This window comes from Bicyclus anynana, chromosome 2 (genome assembly GCF_947172395.1).
Source record: "Bicyclus anynana chromosome 2, ilBicAnyn1.1, whole genome shotgun sequence".
Classification (NCBI taxonomy): domain Eukaryota; kingdom Metazoa; phylum Arthropoda; class Insecta; order Lepidoptera; family Nymphalidae; genus Bicyclus; species Bicyclus anynana.
The window spans coordinates 9,444,221-9,471,184 of NC_069084.1; the positions used below are offsets into that span (position 1 = coordinate 9,444,221).

At 33.4% G+C, this 26,964-nt stretch overlaps 1 protein-coding gene across 4 annotated transcripts; it reads left to right on the forward strand.

Annotated features, from left to right (window-relative positions):
- The first annotated feature begins 340 nt into the window (after window positions 1–340).
- LOC112054077 (RNA-binding protein 33) lies at window positions 341–26,871 on the forward strand. 4 transcript variants are annotated; one of them, XM_024093732.2, is made up of 19 exons: window positions 341–477; window positions 678–888; window positions 2,815–2,967; window positions 3,704–3,761; window positions 4,102–4,185; window positions 4,864–4,973; window positions 5,220–6,243; window positions 6,811–6,882; window positions 9,117–9,222; window positions 9,976–10,116; window positions 10,894–10,960; window positions 11,533–11,651; window positions 12,022–12,227; window positions 12,726–12,912; window positions 13,770–13,894; window positions 14,933–15,015; window positions 16,799–16,876; window positions 18,002–18,340; window positions 23,276–26,871. In XM_024093732.2, the coding sequence occupies exons 1-19, from the start codon at window positions 467–469 to the stop codon at window positions 23,405–23,407; spliced, it is 3,306 nt and encodes a 1,101-aa protein (XP_023949500.2). In that variant the 5' UTR covers window positions 341–466; the 3' UTR covers window positions 23,408–26,871. The 4 variants fall into 4 exon arrangements, with proteins under 4 accessions (XP_023949500.2, XP_023949502.2, XP_023949501.2 ...); XM_024093734.2 differs by lacking the exon at window positions 16,799–16,876; XM_024093733.2 differs by lacking the exon at window positions 6,811–6,882.
- Window positions 26,872–26,964: the final 93 nt, after the last annotated feature.

Here is a 26,964-nt window from a genome sequence, read left to right on the forward strand (position 1 = left end):
AAACGTAATAATTGTATTGTGTGCGCGACAGTACCGATGCGCAGCTATCCCCACCGTGTTTCGCTCAGCGCTAAAGTTACGTGCCGCGGGTTATACCTCAGACGAAATATTTCATAATAACCGTATAATTGATTATTACGATTTTTTCAGCGTAGGCAACGCACGCAACTAGCGGGTATTGAACATCACTAGGAGTAATATATTCTTTGAACATTACTATAAACATTACAAATTACAAATACAAAACAATAATTTTATAACATATATCGACACGAGTATATTATAAGAACAAGTTTTACTTAAATATACTCTTGCTATTCATACCTCAGACGAAATATTTCTTGTTAACCGTATAATCGATTTTTACGATTTTTACTACACCATGTAAAGCGAGCAGAACATCACTTGGAGTATATTCTTTGATCTTTGCACATCACTATTCACATTTAATAATTTTAATGTCAACATGTCGGACAAGTTAGTGTTAATGTATTATTTTCATAATATTGCTTAATCTCAATTAATTTATCGTTAAAAATGTTATAAATATAAATATTGTATGAAAAGTAATAGTTAAAATACATTTTTCATTGGCTTCATAAGTTAAATACCACAATTTTGCATCATCGAGAAAGTGTACGCATGACAGAAGTTAAAATGTGTGTTTTATTTCGTAGCGAGGATTTACTCGGCGAAGATTTAGGTGATCACAGTCTAGCGGACTACAATCTTGGTAATGAGGAAGAGGATCAGCTGTTGGCTGATGACTACGATTGCGGCCCATCTCACAATGTGCCGTCCTCACTTGGACGCGGTCCCGGGGGGTACAGTGAACCAGGGGACATTGTCCCTAATGAATACGGTCGACAGAACTTGGATTACGGACAGGTACTGTATATTTTTAATAGTAACAAAACAAAGAGTACAAGCTGAGTATACATTGAAAGAATAAAAACAAAAACAGAGAGAGATAAGACACAGGAAAAAAGTCATTTTAAAATATTTGTGTTTATGCTAATCTGCACAACTAATTAGTGATTTTCATCATTCATTAGTTTTATAGATAGATATATGAGGAATCTACTTAACTATTGTTTAACTGCTCACACAGGGCTAGGCCTTTACTTAAAGAAGTGGGAATATGTCAGGTCAAGTCTCATTATTCTACATTATATTTATGACTATATTGAATATTTATTGACTTTTTTATATGTGATAGGATCCTGTGAATGTGTTTTATTTATATGGTCATTGATTTACTGAACTGAACTGATTTTCTGTTCGAGAGCTGTAGCATAGTGTGGGTGACAGTATGTATGACATTATACATACTATTATCGCAAATCACTGCAACTTTCAAGAGTGAAATGAACTGTCCCATGCACCATGCTATAGCTCAGTAGTAGTACGGTTTAGTGAAACACTCTCTAACAACATCATTATTGCTAAGATAGAATGGAATGCCTTTGCCTTAAGAAAGACAAAGCATCACATAGTACAATGTATGCTCCTTAACACCAGCCACACACAATCAAGTTAATTATCTAGTTTATAGCGTGTTTATGGGTTTGGAGAGTGGAAAATATATCCAAACCATAACCATATCTCAAAACTCCTATAATCTATATATATGTGTATAGTGCTAATTGGGCAATAAACTTGATTATGTATGTGCTTGATTATGTATGTCTAAACGTGTGTGTATGGCATTACAGAGGAAGGGTTTCCACTTAACATTTGCTCAGCTTTACTAATGTTATAAAGATTTGATTGTTTGTTTGCAATGAATAGGCCCTGAAACTTCTGGGCCGATTTGAAAAATTCTTTCACTGTTGGGAAGATACAATATCACCGCATGCTATGGGCTATATTTTATCCTCATATACCTTTGCAAACGGGAACTATGAGAATGAAACTGTGTGGTGTCAGCTAGTTATAAAGATGCTCGTTGCTCCGTCAACTGTTACTATGTATAAAAAAGTATATTAGTACAGACAGCCACAATACTGTATTTGTATATTATTTTTATTAAAGTAGAAAAAAAGATGCATTTTAGATTGCATCATCCTATACCATCAGCTGGGTTGTTTACTATTTTGGTCTTTAGTATGAATCTCTTAAAATAAACATCAAATTAATTTACAAAATGTGATTTACCTACTATAAGATATCTACCAGCAGGCACCGGATGACATTTGTTACTCAAATTTGTATAATTATGTCAACTAGCAAATGTCAAAGATAGTGAATTAAGGTCTGTTTATATCTACAGACACAGTGTGTCACAGACAAGTAGGGTGGCAGACACCCACAGACACCAACTATTCACACTGCCCAGCAGGTAGCTACAGACAGACACTTAAAGTTCTTTTCATGAATGAGCCCCCCAGATGCAGCATTAATGTCTTAATGGCGCTCATTGTCATTTGGTAATGGCAGTCTTATGGCAGGCGCTGTCAATTTTAGTTCAGGTTTCATGAAAAGGACTCTATAGACATGAACCGCACAGACAAAATATTCTTTCTGTGAATACTGGCTGGGCGTGGAACGTCTCTGTCAACCTCTGTGTGGCCGCGTTACAATAGATATAAATTGTAAATAAACTCTGTATAGAAGAATATTATTGTGTCTGCCACGGCACGTGTCTGACATGCTAAATGTCTGTAGATATAAACCTCTAGCCTGCAGTTGAGATTGTAGTCAAGGACTAACTTGGAAAGACTAAAAAAAAGAATATAAAACTAAATCTAGGGATGAAAGTATATTTGTTTGTATGAATTGAATGCTTTGCTTTAACTGCTATTGGTGTTACAGCCAGTGAATTACATGCCGCCAGAAGCAGAATGTGTGGTTCCGAACATCACAGTGGAAGTTCCCATCATACCACAACATCCAGAGCGATCTACGTATGCACCATACAATGAGCATGTATATGAACAAGATCATGCCGTCGTACCACCACCTATAGTAAGTTTAAGAAATTAATAACAGCAAATATGCTTGTATTTTTTTGATGATCAAAAATTATAAATTATAAACATTTGACAACCTCCATGGCACAGTGGATTTTCATCCTCGTCCTAGCAAGTTAGCCCCCTTCCATCTATGATTGCATCATCACTTACTATCAGGTGACTATCAGGTTGTAGTCGTGGGCTAACCTGTAAAAAATTAAAAAAAAATCTAGAATGTATGTGGGGGCATTTTAGCCACACATTGGGGGAGAAATGTAGGATTTGTATATGAAGTTAGAGATAGTGTAAAAAATTTACTTTTCTTCAGATGTTTGTACAGTTCATGCATTCACAGTGGCTTTACTTTACATGAAAATGTTTTTAGTGGGATTTCTATTTGTCATATTATAAGTCCTAGGGACAAAGATGTAGGTATATTTTGTAAGTGATACCTGGATAACAAAGATATTTCTGATAACAATTTAAATACTGTTGAATGATTGAATATCTATACCTACTTGTATATAAAGCTGTAGAGTTTGTTTGGTTGTATGCACTAATGTCAGGAACAGTCCAGGTCCAGTTTGAAAAATTCTTTCAGTGTTAGATAGCCCATTTATTGAGGAAGGCTATAGGCTATATATTATCCCCGTATTCCTACGGAAATGGGGGTAATATATAGTAAAGACCAGTAGTACAAGAATCTTTAAAGCTCTTTATAATATTTTAATTGTAAATAATTGTTGCAGCCAGCAGCTCCAGTGGAGTCACCACAAATTGTACCATCGGAGCTTTCTGTTGGAGGCAGTAAGTAATGTGTCTAGATTAAATAGTATTTTACCTAAAATTTTGTATTCATCTAATTTAGTTAATTGTAGAATATTTACCTAAAATAAGAGAAGTGATAAAATAACAGTAAAAGAGTCCTAAATAGAACCCTTTTTCTACTCTATAGAAAAAAATCCTAAAAACTATTACTAATACAATAAAAAAAACTATGCATAAGTCATACTCAATGTGCACTGTTTAGCAACAAGCAAATTAAGTCTAAGATATCTCTCTGCTTATGGTGTTGGACTTGTAACCGATTTGTTGTTGTGACTTGTAACCTTGTTGGACGTAACCTATATTTGTTGTATGATTATAGATCCGAAGCTAATGCGTGAGAGGTTACCACAACGCGTCTACACGCACCGCGCACCGTTACCACGCAACATACCCGACTCACTAGGTAACGCAATTTTTTTATTTAAGTTCGTAAAAAAATAAAATTGGGAAATGTATACTTATTATAAAGAGGTCAAGTTTGAGGTACTAAACCGATTTTGACTAGATACTAAATTTTAGCCACATTTGTGAGAGTTTGAGAGAGAGGCCATAGGCTATATTCATTTAATCCTCGTATTCTCACGAGAACACGAACTACGCGGGTGAAACCGCGGGCTGTCGGCTAGTGCATAATATAAGAAAAAGGTTTTCCTTCATCTAGTTTATCCCTCAGGTAAAAATAAAAGTAAAGCAAAAACTTTGCACTCCATTTTACTTGTTAACATAAAGGAGTATGAAGTTTAGCACAGTTGAAGTTTATATGGAGCTATTTTAAACTTATAAAATAGTACAAAAAAGTCATAATATATTGTCTTAATAACTTTGTAATAGGCTACTTGACACTTTTGTTTATAAAGATCTTATAAATTGTTCACTAACGTTCTATTACATTGTATTATTTATGACTTGAAACCTAATAATTTAAAATAATGTTTTTGATCAGGCGAAAACGCTGACCGCCATGATGATGTATAGGTTATACGTGCCATTACGTAAAGCAAGTTTTGTTTACCAGTTTTCGTCTTTTAGTTTTTAATTAAAAATCATTATTTTATACACAAAGTAAATATTGTATTCGCAGATAAAGTGTTTGTTCCACGGAACGCTTATGGCGGCGGTCGAGGACGCAACTCGTGGAGGAACCCACAATATAGACAGAACCATCCCTATCGACGGAACAATGTTTTTAGGGTGAGTTTTTTAGCACTCATTCTTTTTTGTACAATATTCAAATTCATTTAAGTAAGTATGTCATATAAATCAAATATGTACGTTTCTTGTAACTATACCTGTTTAGAATGCAGATTCTACTGTAAAGAGCCTAAAAGCTCAAAACTCAGCACCAGTTTTAAACTCCAATAAAAAAAAATCGTCATTGATAATAAAGTAACAATAATCAGTGGTTAATATTGTTTTAAAATAAAATTAATATTTCAGGCAAACTTTACTCAACGCCCGTCGTTTCCGCCGCCGCAAATACGACCACAAATCCCAAATCCACCACAAATACTAGAGGCACCCCCAGAAATCCGACCTGAAATAACCCCACAAATCCCCCGAGAATTATCCCCTGAAAGACCTCCAATTTTACCCCCAGAACGTCCAGTAATACACATTGAGCAACCCTTACAACCAGAGCGAATGTTACAGCCTGACCGGCAAATGATACCGCCGGAAAGGCAAATGATGCCATCTGAAAGGCAAATGATGCCACCAGACAGGCAAATTATGCCACCAGAAAGGCATATGATGCCACCGGAAAGGCAAATTTTACCTCCAAATCGATCTCCTGATAGAAGAATGATGTCACCTGACAGACCTGGTATTCCTGGTATTTCTCCTGAGAGACCAGTTTTAAATCCAGAGAGACTACCTTTTTACATGGATCAACCAGTTTCACACTCAGAAAGACCAAATATGCATCCAGAAAGACATCCAGATAGGCCTGATTTAAATCTGGAGAGACCTGTTTTACATCCAGATAGACCTGACATACATTTGGACAGACCTATTGTACATCCAGATAGGCCGATTTCACACCCAGATAGACCAGTTTTACATCCAGATAGGCCAATGTTACAACATGAAATGCCAATGGAGAATCAAAATTTTCCAAGATTCCCATTCCGGAATGAAGAGAGATTTGGGCCTAATGTTCGCCCTAACTTTGGTCAAAATGTTCGTCCACATTTCGAAAGGCCTATGTACTATCGTCCATATAATCCGAGACCATTTGGACCTCCAATCAGAGAGATAAATCCTAATAATAACATTCCCCAAGTGACGATCCGACAGCCATTGCCGATGTTACCCCCAATGAAGGGTAGGGAAAGGGAACCAGAAGTGCGAATGTTGCCAGTGATGCCTCCAAATCTACCAAATCTCCCACCTGGTGGACTTGCCGGGAAAAAGGTTTTGATCAATCCACATTTCAAAGGGAACTTTCAACCTCCTGTTGATGGTAAGTGTTATGATACAAATCACAGATTAATTAATTTTTATTGTTATTTATGCAATTTTAATTTTGGCAACAGATATTAACTAGATTATCCAGTTAAATTATTTGATTGTACTTTTTCAAACTAAATCAAATAGTGAAACTTATTCTGAAAGCATATTATATCTTGATGAAGTTTTTAGAAAATTTATAGTTTTTCTTATAAAGCGAATTAACTTTGTGTTAAACAAGTTGAAGTGTTTTTGACGGCCTTTGTGGCGCAGTGGTGGATTTACAAGATGGAGGTCCTCGATATGATCCCCGGCTGGGTCGATTGAGGTATTCTTAATTGGTTCAGGTCTGGCTCGTGGGAGGCTTCGGCTGTGGCTAGTTACCACCCTACCGGCAAAAGTTCTACCGCCAAGCGATTTAGCGTAATGGATTTGTATCCTTCTCCTAACAAATTAGCCCGTTTCCATCTTAAATCATCATCACTTACCATCAGGTGAGATTATAGTGAAGGGCTAACTTGTAGAGAATAAAAAAAAGTTGTAACCAACGAGATACCTACATAGTTGTTTAACGTTGTAGGACTTCCTGCGTACATTCCGACAAGAATACAAAAGTCTCCGCCTCTCAGTCCTACGCTGGAGAGCAAATTCGGTAATTTAAGTTATAGATTATTATGTTTCCGCCAATGTGTAAAAATTTACATTTTATGTTTACAAAATGTTCTGTAACGGCCAGTTTCTTCATCGTAAGTAACAGTCAAAGTAACGTCATAAAGCAAAAATGACGGTCTTAATCACGGAAAAATAAAGTCTTCTTTACTACTTACTACTTTTACTGTTACTTTAGCTTTTCATGAAGAAACTGGCTGTAAGATATGCAGTACTGTAGAGCATGATTACTAATCTAATTATTGTTTAATTTTGAATTGATTAAAGGAGATAAAAAAAATAAAAATGGAAATATCACTACGCCCATACTTAACATCATAATAACAACAGTGATTACCTATTATTATTTTAGTCAATCTTTCATGTACGAGTATATTGTATATACTATACTTAGACTAATAATACATAAGGACCTAGACATTACTTTTCTGTCAAAGTATATGATCAACGATCTAATGCAATTATAAAAACTGTCTCTATAGAACCGATGTTTCATAGTCGTAATTGTGTTCATTGGTTAAAGAGCTCTGTAAAAATACCTTTTTGTGTAGTTGAATGGTGCAAAATCTGTCAACAACTTCTAATTTAGTATATAATATACACCTAAACTTGTACAATGGGGATGATGACTAGGTTGGAATATATTGATTTTTATAATAAATTCGGATAAATAAGGTCAATGTTAACTAATTTATACATAAAAATCAAAGATTGACTGGATATTTGCAAAATAAATAAGATTATAAAATTTCAAAATCTAATAAAAATCTTTTATCGTAATTAGATAAAAATTCATACAGTTTTAGCTTCCTTACATTAAATGTGACATTTTTCAATAAATGAACTATTAACATAAACGCACAAATAACAAAGATATTAGTAATTTTGTTTGAACGCCCATACAAATCTTACGATCAGCGAGTCAACGACGTCACTAACTCGTGCCATTTTGTATGGAGCGTTTTTCAGGGATCCGCGGCAGCGCCGCAAATCTGACCCTTTAACTCCCTGTAGCTCCGAAAGTAATGATCGCAGATACCCTGTTACTTTGACAAAATTGCTTTACTCTTAGCATACTTTTAATTTATATACAATTTAAAAAACTGTCATCATCCCTATTGTTTTCCTTCATAATTTTTTTTTTTGTGATTTTGGCGACCTCCTTATGACAGTCTTTATGTAATTAGTACTATACATAATATGCCATTAATAAGTATGCTCAAAACCAGATTGTTTAAAAATTCATTCGACAACTACATTGTCCATAAAATTTATAATTTATACACATTGTTGGTGACATAAGAACATTAAATATTTATGCACGCTTTTCCCTAAATCTAGGCGTTTAGCAGCAATTCTTTATCTTTTATGTACATAGTAGCTTTGTGATTATTTTCTGCAATGCGTTTTTTTGATCACAAGATCACGAGTTGTATGATTTTCTTTGATTTATTATAACAGCAATGTTTCTTCATATGATTTTTGTTTTGGTTCACATTGGTTAATAAAAATTAAAAATCTCGAAATATGATGAAATACACTTCACACAATATACAAAAACTTCATTAGTTTCGAGTGTGATTTGCACTTAGCATCTTTTATAAAGGCATTTTTTTTAATTTTGTGCTAGCTTTAGTGTGTGTTTATACAATTTGTTTAAAATATCTCATTATGAGTGAATGTGACATAAAAGAGTAGAAGTTAAAAAAAAATTGATCTAATAAACTTGCTGAGTGGCAACACCACATTGACTGTCATTATAGAGCTGGAGTTACCAGACAAATTACAATAAATATCATATATTTAGATTTACTCTTTGTTTTTAATTTACTAAATGTTTATCATGAAAGCAGCTATCTCAGTACCCTTAGTAAGTTACTTCGGGGCTATATAATGATTTAAGTATTTTCCAAATATATTTTATTAATTTATTTATATTAAATAGTAATACTATTTTCATCAGACCATCAAAATTAAAATAAGAACATAATATTACCTAGCTAAAGGAGTAAATATTATCAAGTATCAAGTTAGTTGCAGTCCCAAGTGACAGAACACAGGGTTATATGAACGACAATTTATTTTCTACTCTTTTGTGTCGTCTATATACATTTTTAGTTGTTGTAGAGGAACTACTACTACTAACCAACTACTTGTTTACTACTATTTGTTTATGGATTATTGGCCACAAATGACCATGTAACTGTATTGTAACAGGTCCTATAAAAGACATAGATGACGCCGCCGAGAGATTTATAGCAGAGCAAAGAAACGCCTTAGCTAGAGCTGCAGTAAGGAAATTTGCGAGGCGATCACCACAGAGGTATCTAGATTTATTTATTACTATGAAATTACTTTTATAATATCATTGTCATTATCATTAATATAGAATTATAGATATTCAGTGACAGTCAGACATTATCACCTTAAAACTAAACCTGCATTGGAGTGGCATGGTGGGTTAAGCTCCATATCCCACCTCTTATAGGTCAGTATCTCTTCTAGGGAAACCTGGCCTTGCAATGCTTGACTTCATCATCATAATGTTTTTAACTCTCTTCTAGTCGTGGTGTGTTACCCCACCAAGTTCCCAACTCTTAGTTCATATTGTTAACCGACTTCAATAAAAAGGAGGAGGTTATCAATTTTTTTTTTTTTAAAGAATCATTGCCATATCTTTTCAATATGGCCAATAGTCCCATTCCCCTCCAACTAGTCGGGAAAGACTGTATTAGGAGTGGGTACGACAATAGACCAACGGGCGGGAATCGAACCGTTGAGCTATTGACGCTCAATTCGACGCGTATATCTTTTTTTTAACGAGATTTCCCATACTGCGGCGTTTACGGTCACTGTGCTAGGACACACTAAAAACAAGAATATAAAATCTTTAAAACACTTTATTTGCATGCCAGTATGCGTTAGCAAAAGACGTTACGATATATCGTCGGCCATAATATATATCCTTATAATACATTCATATTCGCTTATCCACTCGTGCTTCTATTTCTACTGAACCAACGTGGCATTAGATGTTAAATGATCAGTAAATATTAATAGTTATAATATTCTTCAGGTACATAGAAAACACAACAATTGAAATTGAAAACGATCTCGCACGCGGCCCCCCGCCGCCCCGCCGTCGCAGTGAAGACGAAGACTTGCTCCGAAGACAGGAGGAGTTCATCAGCGCCAATAGAGCTGGTCTGAGGAGACGGTATGTTTTACCATCTATGGCGTGACGGGTAGCAGCGACAGTGATTGTAACATTATTTTGTGGCAGAGGAAACACCTTGAGCAGGTCCCAGGACTTGTGATCTTGGGTGTAGGATTGAGGGATCCCTTTAGAATGCATAAATACTCACCTTCTCTGCCCGACATGGTTTCCATGCCCACACTAAACAATTCATGACCAATAGTTATAACAGAAAACATTATAAATAATTACAACACAAAACACTTTAGCACAAAATCACTGACGCGATAGGCAGCGTGACGGTGTTCACGCTGCCTAACAAACAACTCTTATTTATACCATCACTGTTGCCACAACTTCGTACAAATACCTCCCCTACATCATAATGTAAATAATGATTGTTAATACCACCTATAACTTTTAAATACTAAAGTCCTAGGCCATCAACATCCAGGTTCTCTGCAACCAGTATGAAGTTATCGGTCACTTCATAGCTCAACCCTGATTCGAAATTATGATCTCATGATTCAAAGCCAAATAGACTAACCTAAAAGTTAGACACATCCTCCTAACAAGTTACCCCGCTTCTATCTTAGATTGCAACATTATTATCATCAGGTGAGATCGTAGTAAAGGGCTAACTTGTAAAGAAAAAAAACTTTCTACTAAAATACTAGATCCAAGTTAAAAGAGTACAATTGAAAACCTCTACTGTTTTAAAAACAGTAGATTGGAGTAATCCCATTAGATAAAAAAATAATATAATGAGTTCATAAATATAATGTAATAATATTGCAGGATGCGATCTCCTTCACCACCACCGCGTCGCAGCCCTGAACGACGCCCACGCCCTCCCAGTGACGAGGTAAGATTATAATAGGCTAGTTGTCATTTTTTGATTGAAAAAAATATATATTTTTGAGATTTTAATTTTTAAATATTTTTATAATTACTAAATTGTCGTTTTTGACGTTTGGAAAAATTTAAAAACACAATTTTTAAATTAAGTTTTATAACAAATCCTCAATTTATATCAATTGATATTGATATATTGCGGACCCTTAAAGTGTTTTTCAGATAGCATGGGTACGGTAACAATTCGATAAACTCTTGAAAGTTTGCGCCAATTCATGTTAATAGGACATATTATAAACGTCATACAGGCAACTGTCACCGTACCCATGCTATCTGAAAAAACTTTAATCCATGTACTATACGAAATTAATATTGTTAAAATTAAATTTGATATGAGTAAACTATACTTACGATATTTAACATATGGTGTTTTAAAACAATATTGACTAGAAAAAAAATTGCAAATGTGGTCTAAAACACACTCGTACATTTTTACGAAATTTGTGCGATGATATAGTTTAGGTTTAGGAGACTACCTTGTCTCCAATTACTCAATAGTTTCATGATTGTCTATTGTTATAGGACAGTGAATACAGACGCAAACTGCGTGAACAAGAGGCTCTACGCGAACACGTGTTACGCGCTAAAGAAGTGCGCAGAAGAAAGAACGCAGTCGCTCTTCAGAAACACTTGCAAGAGAGGTAATTTAGCAATTATTTTTACTATGATGAATAGTTAAATAAATATTTTAACAACCTAGGGATAGTATCTATCGGGCGAAGTGGTTTGCTAATAATAATCTAGGTAAATAAAATGTTATGGCCTAGATTAATTAGAGTTGTAACTTTAACCAAAGCATTCGATGAGGTTCACTATACATTGTCATACTTGTATTTTAGGAAAAAATTTAGTTGATTGACGAAACAGGATCGTAATGAGAAAGATATGCTCTGGAATAAATCTAATAAAACTCCTATTCAAGTTTAATAAAAGAGGAGTTTCGCAAGGCGTTAAACTGAAAATTTGCTATTATCTAGCCAAAAGCTTTAAATAACTTTTTTCGGTTTACAGAGAAAAGGACAAGGAAGGCCTACCTAAACCAGAGGAGTTCCAACCGATAGTTAAAGAAAATAGACCTACAGTCACAGTAACAAATGAGATGCAGCAAGAGAAACCAGACACAACTAGAAAAACGCCAGAGAGAGAGAAATTAGAGCCAAAAAGAGATCGTTCACCAATCAAGGTTGAGAGTGCTGAAGCTAATTCTACTTGTGGTGGTAAGATTTACCTTCTGTACTATTTTTTTCATCAAGAAAGTATATTTTTTGAAGACCTTGTGATGATTTAGAAATTATCGTTATCAGCTGTTGAGTATTTTTTATTTGAAAATAGCCACTGCTGAAACTCTTGCTAGATCTTCTCTGTAGTATCTGCCTATACTAAAGCCAAACTCCATGTGAAATGTTTATGAACAACCAAATTAAAATTGAAAGTAGAAAACGCATTAAATATGTATATGGTACCTAATTTATTTATTTTTTATCTTATTGTTTTAATCTTACTTATCAAATTTTAAGTCGTGCCGCCAAGCGATTTAGCGTTCTGGCACGATGGCGTGTAGAAAGGGGGCGAAAGGGGTGTGGATTTTCATCCTACTCCTAACAAGTTAGCCCGCTTCCATCTTAGATTGCATCATCACTTACCATCAGTCGAGATTGTGGTCAAGGGCTAACTTGTAAAAGAATAAAAAAAAGTGTTGAAATATATAATTTCAGAAAATCTAACCCCACCACATGAAAGTGTCCCTCAAAAGTCACCAGAGCGGGCCCTCACACCACCATTACCCAAACGAGAAACCAAGAACACTATCAGTGATGATGAACTGGATCTGATACTGGACGACATCGATGATATACTGTCTGATGAGGATGACAGTGGGAGGTTCAAGGAAAAACCTAAAAAGTAAGTGAATTAGATTGCATTTGCGAGTTAGGTAAGCAGTAGGCAACAAAGACCTTAACCACACACACACACCCAATATATTTCGACAAAATAAGTAAAATACCTCAACCTCAGAATCAGAGGTAATAACTTGATTTTAGTTTTCTAAAAGTTTTCTGAAATCGCATAAAATGTCGTGTTGAGAATTAGTCGAGTCAAATGAATCCTTAAAATTTAAAAAAAAAATCTTTTTAATTCTTTCAATCACTATCAATACTAATAAAAAAAGTGTGGAGATATTTTATATATACAGCATTATTTTATATACATTAACACTCAATACAATAGAATGACGAATACAATATATAAATTTAAACTAAGAATTACACAGTATATTAAATTTTAATTTATTTTATACTATTCTTGTCTGAATTATTTTTGCTGTAAAACTCACCGTTTTGCTGAAAAAACGCGAAAACCTATTTTTGCAAACTTTCACCATCAATGAAATTTTTTGCGCAAGGGGGACTGATAGGGACTTTTCACAATTCACTTATAATAGTATTCTGAACATTCATACCAATTTTTAGCTCTATAGGAATTATTATAACCTTTAAAGTCTTTTTTATATAAAAGAATATAATATAAGTTATAAAAAAATAATAGTCAAAAAATTTAAAAGAATATGCCCTACAATTTTTTTTATTAAAAAAAGGTTAACATCATTAGCGCTATCGTGTATTAAATACTTATAATTAGTCACTTGGGTAGTCTCATAGAAGAACAGTATTATTAAGAACAGACATTAAGGCTAATTTAAATGTTTTCTATTGCTTTGTGTTCACATATTTACTCACCAGATTATTTATTGTTATCAGGGTAGAACCTGCTCCCAAAGTCCAAGTGGACTTGCGTTCAAAACTACCGCCAAAACACGCTGAAACTAAGAGGCCGAGACAGAAGATTGTCTTCAATGAAACTATAGAGGAAAAGAAAAAGAAAGGTAATATTTTTTTTTTAATTGTGGATGAGTGAAGTGAGTGTTGATTTTGAGTATGAATTTTCTTGTGAAAACCCAAGGTGATAAAATATAGCCTATATTAATCTTTTTTAGGAATTTGGGAATTAATGGTCTTGTATGTAAGTATCATACCTAGACTAGCGGACGCTCGCGTGGAATTTAGTTTTTCACAAATTCCTCGGGAACCATGGTTTTTTCCGCTTTAGGCTATGTGTTAATCCAGGCTATAATATATCATAATACCAAATTTCAGCTAATTCGGTTCAGTAGTTGAGCCGTGAAAGAGTAACAAACAGTTCAGTTTACGCAAATCTCGGGAAACCATAGTTTTTTTCGGGATAAAAAGTAGCCTAAGTGTTAATACAGAGTAAAATCTATTTCCATTCCAAATTTCAGTTAAATCGCTTCAGTAATAGCGGCGTTATAGAGTAACATACATCCAAACATCCAAACATACATCCAAACTTTCGCGTTTATAATATTAGTAGGTTTAGTTGCAGATGGACACCAATGTCAAATCTTCGTTCGATTTTTGTGGTTGTCTGTGTAATTTACCTTTTCTTGTAAACCATGTATTTTTAATTAAAAAACGCTAATATAGTCAATGTTCATTAATTTCAATTAGGCTTAGTTTACAAGCACTTTTGAAACGTCATAATAAGATAATGGTGATAATTATTAGTTAAAATAAAATAAAATTTAATGTTAAAGAGTTTTAATCTGTTTAGTAGTTTCGGAGGCTATTCTTAACAAACAAAAGATAAATATATAAAAACAATATGACGTTCAACTTAGAATAGAATAATTTTTTTGGTCAACTTGCCAACCTTACTTACGCTTAAAGTAAATAATAATGAACATTATTTTGCTTTCTCCTTCAACAAAAACTCCTTTCTTACGAGTATCTTCTTCATGCTGAAATACAGGAATGACGCTTGATAACAGAAAAAAGCACAGGTTTCCTTGGTTACTTAAAAATAAGCTATATTTTTAATAAAACTCGATTATATTTGTTTATAGAAAAATCTCCAGTGAGCCGCACTGCACCGAGCTTACCTAATAAAAGTATGAACACTCCAAAAGTCGAGCCAAAGTTAGAGAGGGCAAGTGTCAATTATTCATTAGTCTAAGATCCGGCATTAGAAATATATATTCTCATCTGTTATCTATATAAGTGATATAAAATAAATGATAGATAATGTTCACTGCGACACATTGCAAATAGGTTGCCTAGTTAAATTGCGGCCAAACACATTTTTCATACAAAATCTACGAAACCATGAACTAGATCAAAAGCAACCTAATACAGTTAAATTAAGCATAAAATAAGCTTTCAGTCGACATATTAAACGACTAAATAAGTTGTGAGGGTATGTAAATAACATTACTTAACTGTTTTTATCTGGCAACCCCACAGTTGCAGTTTGAAAGCAGGCAACTTTCTTTTTCCATTGTTTTGGGTATATTCTGTTAACTAGTGTAAGTTTTTTTTAAATTAATAAATGAGGGAAGGAGATTAAATAAAAAAAATCATTTATTACTGTTTGGCCGTAATTTAACTAGGCAACCTATGTGCAATGTGTCAATATGAATATTTTCTATCATTTATTTCTTATCCTAATGAAATAACAGATGAGGGTATATATTTCTTATGCCGGATCTCGTACTTATAGCTTGGCAAGTTCGTTGATGACACTCCTATGATATGCGGGCGACGGGGGGAAAGGACTGCGCGGGTATGAAGTCGTGCGTGCGGGACATATTAACCCCCTCCCGGCCCGCGCGGAACATCCGGAGTGCGGAGCGGAGTGTTACGAACGACTTTGCCAAGCTATAATAGCACTTTTGTTCACTTTAATGTAACAACTAATTCAAATTAGCCTGAACGGTCATTAAAATAAATCATTAATTTTGTGGACTCTGCTTTGCATGGTTATGAATAGAAACAGGGATTTCTTGAGTTTGAAATTAGTAAAGAATATCCCGATTATAGTAAAATTTAATTTATTTATATTAGATTTTGCTTTAAACCAATGGCCTAATTAACTATTTTCATTTATAAAAAAAAAACATAAGCCCAAATTATACATGATTACTAAATCTTATTGATCAAATTTTGCCTCACTATTAGCACTATTGTCCAATAGGTCTTTAGGCCGGTTCATATCTGGCTTTCTTTTTTATTGTTTACAAGTTAGCCCTTGACTACAGTCTCACCTGGTGGTAAGTGGTGATGCAATCTAAGATGAAATCGGGCTAAATTCTTAGGAGGAGGATGAAAATGCACACCCCTTTCGGTTTCTACACGACATCGTACCGGAACGCTTGGCGATACGTCTGTGTCGGTTGGGTGGTAACTAGCCACGGCCAAAGCCTCCCACCAGCCAGATCGGGACAAATTAAGAAAACCTCAATCGGACAAGCCGGAGATCGAACCCAGCCGTCATGTAAATCCACCGCGCATACCACTGCGCCACACAGGCCGTCAAGAAAAGACCGTCGCTCATAACAATTCCCTCAGTTGCACTCGCGTATTATACAGGATGTCCCATAATTAATTTCTCAACCGCTAGTGAAAGATACATCACCTATTTTCAAATTTTTTATTTTAATCAGCCTTATAATGCTGCTGTAAATGAGAATTTAAGATATGATTTTCATTAGATATTAACTAAATCACTAAAGTATTATAATATTTTTTTTTTCATTTTTAAAAGCTTTCAGTGCAATAATAATAATTACTCTTCTTTTAAAAATAAAAATCAAAGTGGACAGATTAAACAAAAAGTCCTGCGTCTAGCCAGATGTGAGCCGGCCCTTAAAGTTCATTCTAAACTTATGAGTTAAAAGCTAAATGCTTATTAACATTATTATCATCATTTTTAGGTGAAACCAAAAGTCGAAGTCACAAAAACAATTAATACAGTCAAATCGCGACAACAAATTATATTCGATAACAAAGAGGTAAGCTAGTAAGCTTTTTCATTTGCCACAAGTTTAAAAAAATAATCTATTGTATAATTAATATATGTGAATAATTGTTGTAATTTATTTGCTGATATATAAATTATATTATGTTCAAAGATTTGCCTTTTGGTCTGTATATAGGCTGGGATTGGGCCAGCGTGGTGGACTATTGGCCTAACCCCTCTCATTCTGAGAGGAGACTCGAGCTCAGCAGTGAGCCGAATATGGGTTGATGACGACGATAGGCTGTGATTTACTTATTTAATTATTTATTAAAACATAAATTAATTACATGACTAGCGGACCCGGTCAAGCTTCGCTTTGACTTATATTCACTTCTTCACTATCCCTATCCCTACCATACCTTATTCCTACCCTACCCCTACCCTACACTACCCGAACCCTACATTAAAAAAACAAAAACTCCGTAAGAACCATCCTCGTAATTCAAGCAGTATTCTAAAAAACGCATTAGCGAATTCGGTTCAGCCATTTTCGAGATTTGTGCTTTGCGACACATTTAGCGATTAATTTTTATGTTGTAGATGTATTGCATGTATTTTTTCATTTGTATAAGTATAATGTGCTTACTAACAATCCATACTATAGGCTAACCGCATAACAGACTGCCTAACGGTGCAGGCGTGCAGGGTAGGGCGACTAGGGGGAGATAGTTGGGGGGTATGAATATAAAGAGTAGTGAGATGCAGGTATGACTACACAGGGGATCTCTCCCCTGCGGGGTTTGATGACCAAGAGCAGGTGCCAGGTATGATAACAATGGAATGATGAATGGACGACACAGGGAAGAGAGATGCGGGGTATGACGATAGAGTGGATAGGTACGGTGTATGACTACACAGTGGGAGAGATGCGACTATTGTACTACTCAAGTCACTCTCCCTGCCTATCCGAAGTAACACATAAATAATTACATACTGAAGCCGACCGTACAACGAGCGCGTTATATCGCAAGTCGTTCCCGCCAACCGATCGCTACCCCTCTCTAACTCCCCACTCTTTACGGAAACAATCGAACGACGTCATATCCGTCTCAGACTACTATTTTCTATAGTATGAAATGAAAAAAAATAACATATTATTTTCTTCCTTATTCTCCAGAAGCCGGAAAAAGATGACGACGTACCTAAATTCCCGAACCGTCGCGTTATACTGCAACGGAAAATACAAACAAAGGAGAAGTCAGTGTTCTCGCGCATAGACAAAAATGACCCAACACAACCCCATCCGGGTATATTCAGCCGCGCGGTTCGCACCGCCATCGGGTCCGATAAGACCCGGATTGTCGTGAAAAACGAACCGAGCATAGAGTACGAGAGCGGGTCGGATATAGATGAGGACAAATTACTGGAGGACTATGGAAATATGGCCATAGTTACAAACTTGCCCCATGGAATGACAGACACCAGATTAAACACGTTGGCGGGAAACGATGTCCAGGTAACTGTATATTAGATTTAAGTTATTTTGGAGATGCTTTAAATGTTTTGTGTTTTTTTTTACAAATATATCGGCGATCCAGTCCCTCAAAGATACATTTAAAAAAAGGTAATTTTTTACGTGTGTAACTTTTTTTGTATGAAATTACACCCATATACAATACTTAAACTTTAAAAACAAAATACTATTACAAAGGAGATAGTCCATTTCAAGTCCACTCTTGTACCCCGTATCATTAAAATTTAAAAAATACAAGGATTTTATTAAGATCTAAATAAGTGAATAAATTCAACTAAATAAAAAGAAATAAATAAAATTAAAACCCAAGTTTTGAGATATATCAAGATGGCGCCCTTAGAGCAACTATGACATAACAATTGACAGCAAACGTCAAGTCGACTACTCCATTGAAAACGTCATCAATCCGCCATTATTACCCATATTAGTGTTGCATTTCTTGGGTGAGAATGAATAAAATATAAATATAAATATATTTCGAAAGAATTAAAGTAAATTCGTAGATTTGTATAATCAAAAATAGTTAAAAAAAATATTTTCGCTTATTTCTGCCAGGGTACAATGACTGATCCTGGGCTCCATACAATTTCGGACCAACTCGTTTAGTATCTAAATCGTCTGTCCCGTTTTCGATATACCCGATCAATCTTCGCTTAGACTTATGTCCACTTTTTCCCTATCCCTACCCTACACTACCCCCACCCTTTACCTACCCTACCCCTGAGTTCATTTGTTACAAAAAATGTCATAAATGAAAAACCGCTCAACTTATTTTGTGCAAACTTCACATAAACCATCTACTAAATAGTCCGAACAAAGCCTAAACATTTGGTTTGGATAGGTGAGCCCGTTCTTGAGTTATAAAATTACAACGAAAAATGGCATTGATTTTTTATATATACACGAAGTGTTTGAGTATACAGGAGTATATTCAACAATTGCACTCAGAAATACTTAGAAATTTATAAGATAGATAGAAATAATTTATTTGTCAACATTTAAATCTTAAAAGTAATTATTGACAATACTAGTAAATGTGTTGTGCCAATAAAATGGACCCAGCCTATATTATTGTGAGTACATCAGTACCCACAACGCTGATATTCTGTCAGACCCTTAAGAGTGAAGGACAGTAATCATTATATCACTAATAAAATAGTTAAGAAGTGTAATCTTGAAGAAAGAAAAAGCAAGTTGAATAAGAAAGATAGTCAGAAAATTATTCTTTATTAATTAATTATGGTATTGCCACACTGTTTTTTGAAATCTAACACATACAATCGATATATATTTTTGGCGAATGTTGTTCTAACATTTCATGGCAAGATATTTAAAACTGCCACGAAATGTTTCAGACCTGTGCTCATTATTAATGTGTGTGTATTCATTATTAATGGAGGTTCTTTAGTTTTAACAACACCAAATAAAAGAGTGCCTACTAATAGGTGATACCTATATTTAATTTTCAATATTTTATTATTAATTAAAAATGGATACAATATAAGAAAATGCATGTATTGTGTAATGTATATATTTTATTGACTTCTGATTTTGACTTTAACTATTACCATTATTAAGTGCTTGTAAACTAAGCCTAATTTAAATAAATGAATTTTGACTTTGTCAATATAAACACTTGAATAATCTTACATACGAGTATTTAAAAGAGATTTTTGTGTTTAATTTTCATGTCATAAATGTTGAAAACAAAAATAATTTAAATGATTATAATTACAATCAAAGTAATAATTATATACAGAACATTTGAAGCATCTCATTCTATTAGTCTGTGATATATTTATCTTGTGATATAAACTGTGATATATATTATGCATTATATTTATTATATTGTACACTATTAGAGTAAGTACTAGACGTAAGAACTATGTCCGATAGTATATACTTGCATTATGGGTTCCGGAGTCATACAACCATAGCCTTGATGACAGATTTATGTCTTACTACTATAGTAAATTAATATTTTTGTGTTTCTGATACAGATAAATGGTTGACATTTATTGTTAGAATTATTAAAACTAAATGTTTTTTTATTATCTAACTCACTAAGTTAATTTTATTCATAAAATGTTGAGGACTTTTCTGGCATAAAAACTCTTTGCCAAGATAAAAAAAGTACCGTTTGTTTTTAGACGGATGATACATTACGGCACATGTGCGTAATTAGATACATTACGATATTGAAATTGGTGAAATAAACGATACTTTACGAGGAAATGTGTTATAAAATACCAATTGAACCACTAAATACAAGTTAATTTCTTATATAATATTATCGTTATGGTTGCATTGATGAGTTGTTTTAATCTACATGACAAAGGAACCCACCCTATGTGTGCATAGCGCATCAAATATATTATGTAAACTTGCTGAAGGAGTAGTTTTGAAAATATTGTTTTGAAATTATTCAGAACATGGAGATTTATAGCGTTCCCTGTAGGCAAAGCGTAGTGAACGATTGTTGAAGTGGGTATATATAACATTTGTTTTAAAAATATATACCTACAAAAATCATTATAAGACAAGACAGACAATTATTATTTTATAATTAAAGAATATATTTTTTTTTTTATGAAATGTGTTAATGCAAAATTTCATGATGATTGGTTGTAGTAAATCGTAATCATATTCTCACATTAAATAAAAGTTAAATATAGTTTTAGATTACAAAAAGTTTAATATCCCTTCTACATCAGTAGGATTTTTTTCCAATATATACAGGATGTTGTGGAGTATTTCCCATAACTTCAAGGTGTCCACTTACAGGAGCCGAACTGTATAATTATTTTTTAAACTAGAAAAAAACTTTTTATGTTTTCATGCAGAGTAATTCAAATAATTCCGACTATCCATGTAACACACGCTTATAAATATCCTTGCATTTTAAAATACGTAATCGAAGTGATAGGACTGTTGATGTCAACGAGATATTGCAACTGACAGTCCGCACTTCACTAGAAAGCTACTTCATGATATTTATCAATGAATAAGTTTGGCTGGGTCATAATATAAGATCACAATTTAATATCTATTTACAAAATAAATATTTTTTACTCCGAAAATATTCATTTTAGAACACACGTTCCTTGATATTGTTAATATTTTTTCCTCAAAGAATATAACCTTGGGAAATACTCCCGAGCACCCTGTATATTGAGTTTCCATTTAAAGTTAAAAATAATGTTAAATACAAATATTATACCCTACTCAACCTCATATGGCAAGAACTTAGTTGATTGCTATTAAGTTATTAATTATGCATATAGTACAGGTCAATATCCATTTACACTCCGACAACGATCTAATTTTATATAATCTTACCTTAGTGTAAAATGATCATGATAAAATAGTAATGAACAGCTGAATAAATAGTAATGAAAGCAGCATAAAATGATTCTGATCTGCTACTATACATACGAAATAATTTAACTAAAATGGTGGGTAAATACTACTGTAAAATTAGCCATAAATGACAAATACGTGGAAGCTTAAATAGATATCATGTCAGGTGGTATAAAATTTAAACAATCTTTAAGGAGATTCTTTAAAAAAATAATAGATTCTTTATAATTAAAATATAGGATTTAACCTTGTAAATAATTATTGAAATATTAGGAAGGGGAAATGTTCAATAGAACCCTAATTATTTGAAATAAGTATTTATCTTGATTTATGATACTTACCATTTTAGTTATGTTTTTCATTATTTACTTGCGGTCTTTCAAAAATACTTTACAAAACTTAATATCCATGTTCTAACAATATATGCTTTGTACACTTAGCTAGGATATAATACTATATGCGCTATTATGGTAGGCGTCCACATATCCGCTTCGTAAGTGTCGGACGCATCGCATGCGCCCGATACTACCGATGTGAATATGTGGACGCCTATCTTTAGTCGTCAGATATCGCAAATACCATATTTTTTGAATATTCATGTTTATTCTGTTTCAAAAATTAAATTGAAATCTCGAAATGTCGCTTAAAATTCGTCGTTTTAAATTATATTTTTTAGAAGAAATTTGTAAATAATATAAGAAATTATGATGATTTTTAATAGGCTGCAGAAAAAATCTGCTTTCAACTGTATGTGTATAATTTAATATACTAGATTCCATCTACTATATTTATATGTAACTACAAGTTTTGTACTGGAACAATTTACTATAGCTTGGCAAATTCGTTGGTGACAGTCCCATGGTATGCGGGCAACGGGGGGACGTATGATTGCGCGGGTGTGAAATCGCGGGGGCCATAAGTCAGGTGCATCAGTCGTGGGCAGTCACTGTCGACGACTACACATATTTAATGACCTGCGGCGGTCAGAATAAACACACATGATATTCATATTTGAAAATGAGTCCGACGACCGGCTATGTTGTCAATACAACCAAATAACTTAGGTACAAAAATTTTTAATAAAAACTGATTTTTTATTTAATATTTAATAGGATTGTTTTATTATTTTTGTTTATTTGTGTCCTTTTCTACAACTACAACTTCTAAAAAATTGGCAGAATAAATAGTCATTTGTTGACTATTTATTCTGCCAATTTTTTAAATCATATGATATTTACTATACGAGAATATGAGATGTTATATACGATGTTCAGATATATCTGAAGACTTATTCGTAACGTAAAAAGTTATGTGTAGCGATCGACTTTTATCTGTCATCGCTACCCGCAACCCGGCCCCCGCGGACCATCTGGAGTGTTACGAATGCATTTGCCAAGCTATAGTTTAGAAGTATTTTTTTATTTATAAGATGAATATTACACGTTATTTTTTTGTGTATTTTGTTATCTACATGTGCGTAGTATCATTTTATCATAAGCATTATATCGAATATAGTGTAAGAGCTAGTCACATGAAAACAAGGGATTGATGTTCCAGAATTTAAGTTTGGATAAGGAGGAACGCAGCGCTAAAATAACGTTCAAGACTACGATAGCGGCGGAGAATTTCAAGAAGAAATTCAACAACAAGATGGTTGCCGCCAGTCGTCTCACTGTTACCTTAAAATAAGACAATACTTTTAAAATATTACTTATATAATAGTAAAAATGTTTTAGATATTAGTTATTACTGTAATGCACTCAAAGTTATAGCATTTGTATTAATAATACTTTCTTCGATCTGCGAGCAATGTTAAAATCTTTTTTTTATCCTTTACTTTGTCTCTCAGCCAATGCAAATGATAGTTTTGTAGTAAGTTAAGTATTTAGATTACTAGTTAACCGTTAAAAATGCTTTCAGCAATCTATTTGAATGTCGTTTGCAAGCAAATTTACCATTACTAGCTATGAAATTATGAAACTTTGACTATGTGTTTCTTTATGGAAATGGAAAATTAATATTATTTTTATGTCACATAATTAAAGTGTGTTATTTTATTTGCTTTGTCTAAGCAAGTAAGTTATTTTTTACATTGTCTATAATTGTCAAAACACTACTTGTTTTTGAAGTTGCAGTACAGTATCTGTATGAAAAATTGTTTATAACATGTCGAGCACTGAGGGAAATCAGTTTTTTATGTACATTGATGTGTTTCATTATGTCTGATAAAAATTCTTCTCCGTAATTTACACATTACAGGTAGGACTTATTGAGATATACAGTGTAAACTCTATATAACGACACTAAAGAGACTGTAAATTTTTGGCGTTATAGAGAGTTGTCGTCTTATGGAAAGAAGAAAAATATATGATTAAAACTTTTTCGTGAATACACGGTGATTTTCTTTTAATAGCCATGTTTATTGAAAGTTTGTAAACAACTAAGAATATAACAACGTATTAAGACCATGACTTCCACGTATTAGTCAAGGTCAACAACAGTGTACACTTGCAATCTCAATTTGTAAACAAAAGAACGAATTTCTTTGAAAAGTTTTTTGCACGATGCCAACAGTAGAGTTTATTAGGATAAAAGAGCGATAAAAGAACATAGACAGCTGCGCCGTTTCCACTTATTTTGGCAATTTTAAAGGTACTTTTTATTACTTCATTGTCGTTATAGAGAGTGGGTGTAACGTTATATATATTGTATCATTGTATGAAAAGCAAGCTATACCAATCAAAGCCATGGGATGTCGACACTTTAGCGAGTTTTTCGTTTAATCGAACGACATAACATGGAGTTTACACTGTACTTTAATAATCAAAATTGGATTTGATTACATGTAATATACTAATATATATAGAATTTGTTGTAGACTTGATAATGAATTACAAGATTTATTTTGTTCGATAAAAGCATTGCTTATTAATCTGCGCTGTATTTACATTTTATAGTGTGGTATTTACTGAAAATTCATTTAGCATAAAGCTAATTATTTTACGTGTTTACATAAATTATATAAATATTTGGGTAATGTACGCTAATATTAAAAAAAAACACCACATATGTATAAATTACCTTGATTATGTGTTTACAGAGTTCACTGTTTTGTATCATAATTGTAAACAATGCCTTTTCAAAGATTACAAGTTATTGCAGTATAAGTAGTTAAAATTACTACAATATATGTAGAATTTTCAACAAAAAACAAATTCCAGATTTTTTTTTTAATTTACTTTATTATATCTGAATCAGTTCCACAATTTAATTCCTGGTCACATATCAATTATGTAACAAAACTAGGCGTGAAGATGTTTTGAGTAAATAAACTGCTGTCGAATTTGTCAATAGATTAAATAGCGTCGGTTTGCTACTACTAAAATAAGTTTATATTTTTGTGCTCTGATATGATTTTTCATTAACTAAAATGTAAGTCAAGTATGCTTGTTTATGTTTAAAGGTTTATTGATAGAAAGTTTGTGTTATCCTATAAATAATTGTGTTTTACTTCTATACTATAAACAATATCTTAGAGGCGTATAAGATTCAATACTAACGGTCATTGTTCAAACTAAAATGAACGTATCTTTTTTAAATAGCCATTGTACCTAAAATCTATATTAAGATGTTTTTTACAATGTCAAGATTAAATATGGCACAAAAAAATGTAGCCACTCCTGTACTATAAAAATGTTCGTTTAGAATTAGAATGATTTTATTGTTGTTTATTATTCACATTTGTTTGCATCAGACTTACGGATATTGATTTAAAAAGTGAGTGTGTTTTAGACAAAACGTCTGAAGTAAAACTTCTTTCAAGAATTCAAGAATAAAACAATACATGAAAGAGAAACTTAATACTAGTAGCGATTAGCAGCGCCATCTCTTGTCGGACTTAACTTCACAAGCTCCTATTTGTTAGTTCACAATTATGCCGTTACAAAAATGAACGTATTCGGCGTTGTGTTGTCGTATTTTAGCAGTGTTACTATAGATGGCGCTTTTAAAACTCAACGATATCATTTCGATTACACTTTTCGTAACGCATTAACCAGCTTATTCCCCAAGTTAAATGTACGTAAAGAAGTTTTACTATTAAATTTAAAAACACAAACACGCTGTCGTGTCGCGTTTTTAGTGAGTAGGTATGTCACTTGCCATCGCGTGGCGTGTTGAATATGTTTCCTATTTTGTTTGTTCATTACTGTTATTCCCGTCTGAAGTCCATACTAATATCTTGTATAATCTTTAGCTGTTAGCTTAGACTTGACTTAATGGCAATAAATCGCAATAACTAAAAAAAAATATTTTTCCAAATAAGAAGTCCTTTTGAAGATTATGGGGTCGTTTTATTAATTAGAGCGTCCCTCATATAATCTTGATATTTTACAGTAGAGCTTATTTATTAGATGCAGTGAATTGACATTTGACAGACATTTCGTAAAAATGTCTCTTAATCTTAATAAGAAATCTAAGTAAAAAACTCGAAATCGTATTTCAATAGAGATAAATTTCACAGAAGTCCCTTTCAAAGTTACAGCCTTAAATATAGATATATAATTATAGAGATTTGAACAGACTGTTTTCGTCGAAACTAAAAACAAGCATTTCGGTAATACGGTGTAAAATACGTACGTTATAGCTAACATATACCTGCTTCAACTTTTCTATTCTATTAAATCTAATTAGGTATTACAATAAAGACTTGAGTAAAATACTAGCTGTATATGTAGCTGTTGATCAAAACAACATGCATTAAATTAAAGACTAGATGCTCAAAAGTCCACCCACATAACGGCAATTTACTGTACCTAATAAAAATCCCGGCTTTAGTATTGTATAGTTAATAATTAAGCATTTACCGTTTGGTGTTCATTTACACGAGTGGCAGCTGCTACCGATGACTGCAGTCAGCGACTCTCGGCGGCAGCCAACGACAGTCAACTGCAGTCGGCGACCGCTTTCGACTGTCGTTAGCTGCCGCCGAGACTTCGCCGACTGCGGTCGTCGGTAGAGTTGCCGCTCGCGTAAATGAACCCTTACTATTAAAAAATGTAGCAGGTAACGCAAGTTTTATCCGCTTATTTTTGAACCGTGACCCCTTAGGATGTTTGATGTCAAATAAAATAGTGATATGTGAAAATTACAAATGTGTCTTTTATTTTATATCTAAGACTTTTTCATCGAATATTCTCGATTGTAATCGATAAATTTCATTGAGTATGTTAAATGAAATTTATCGA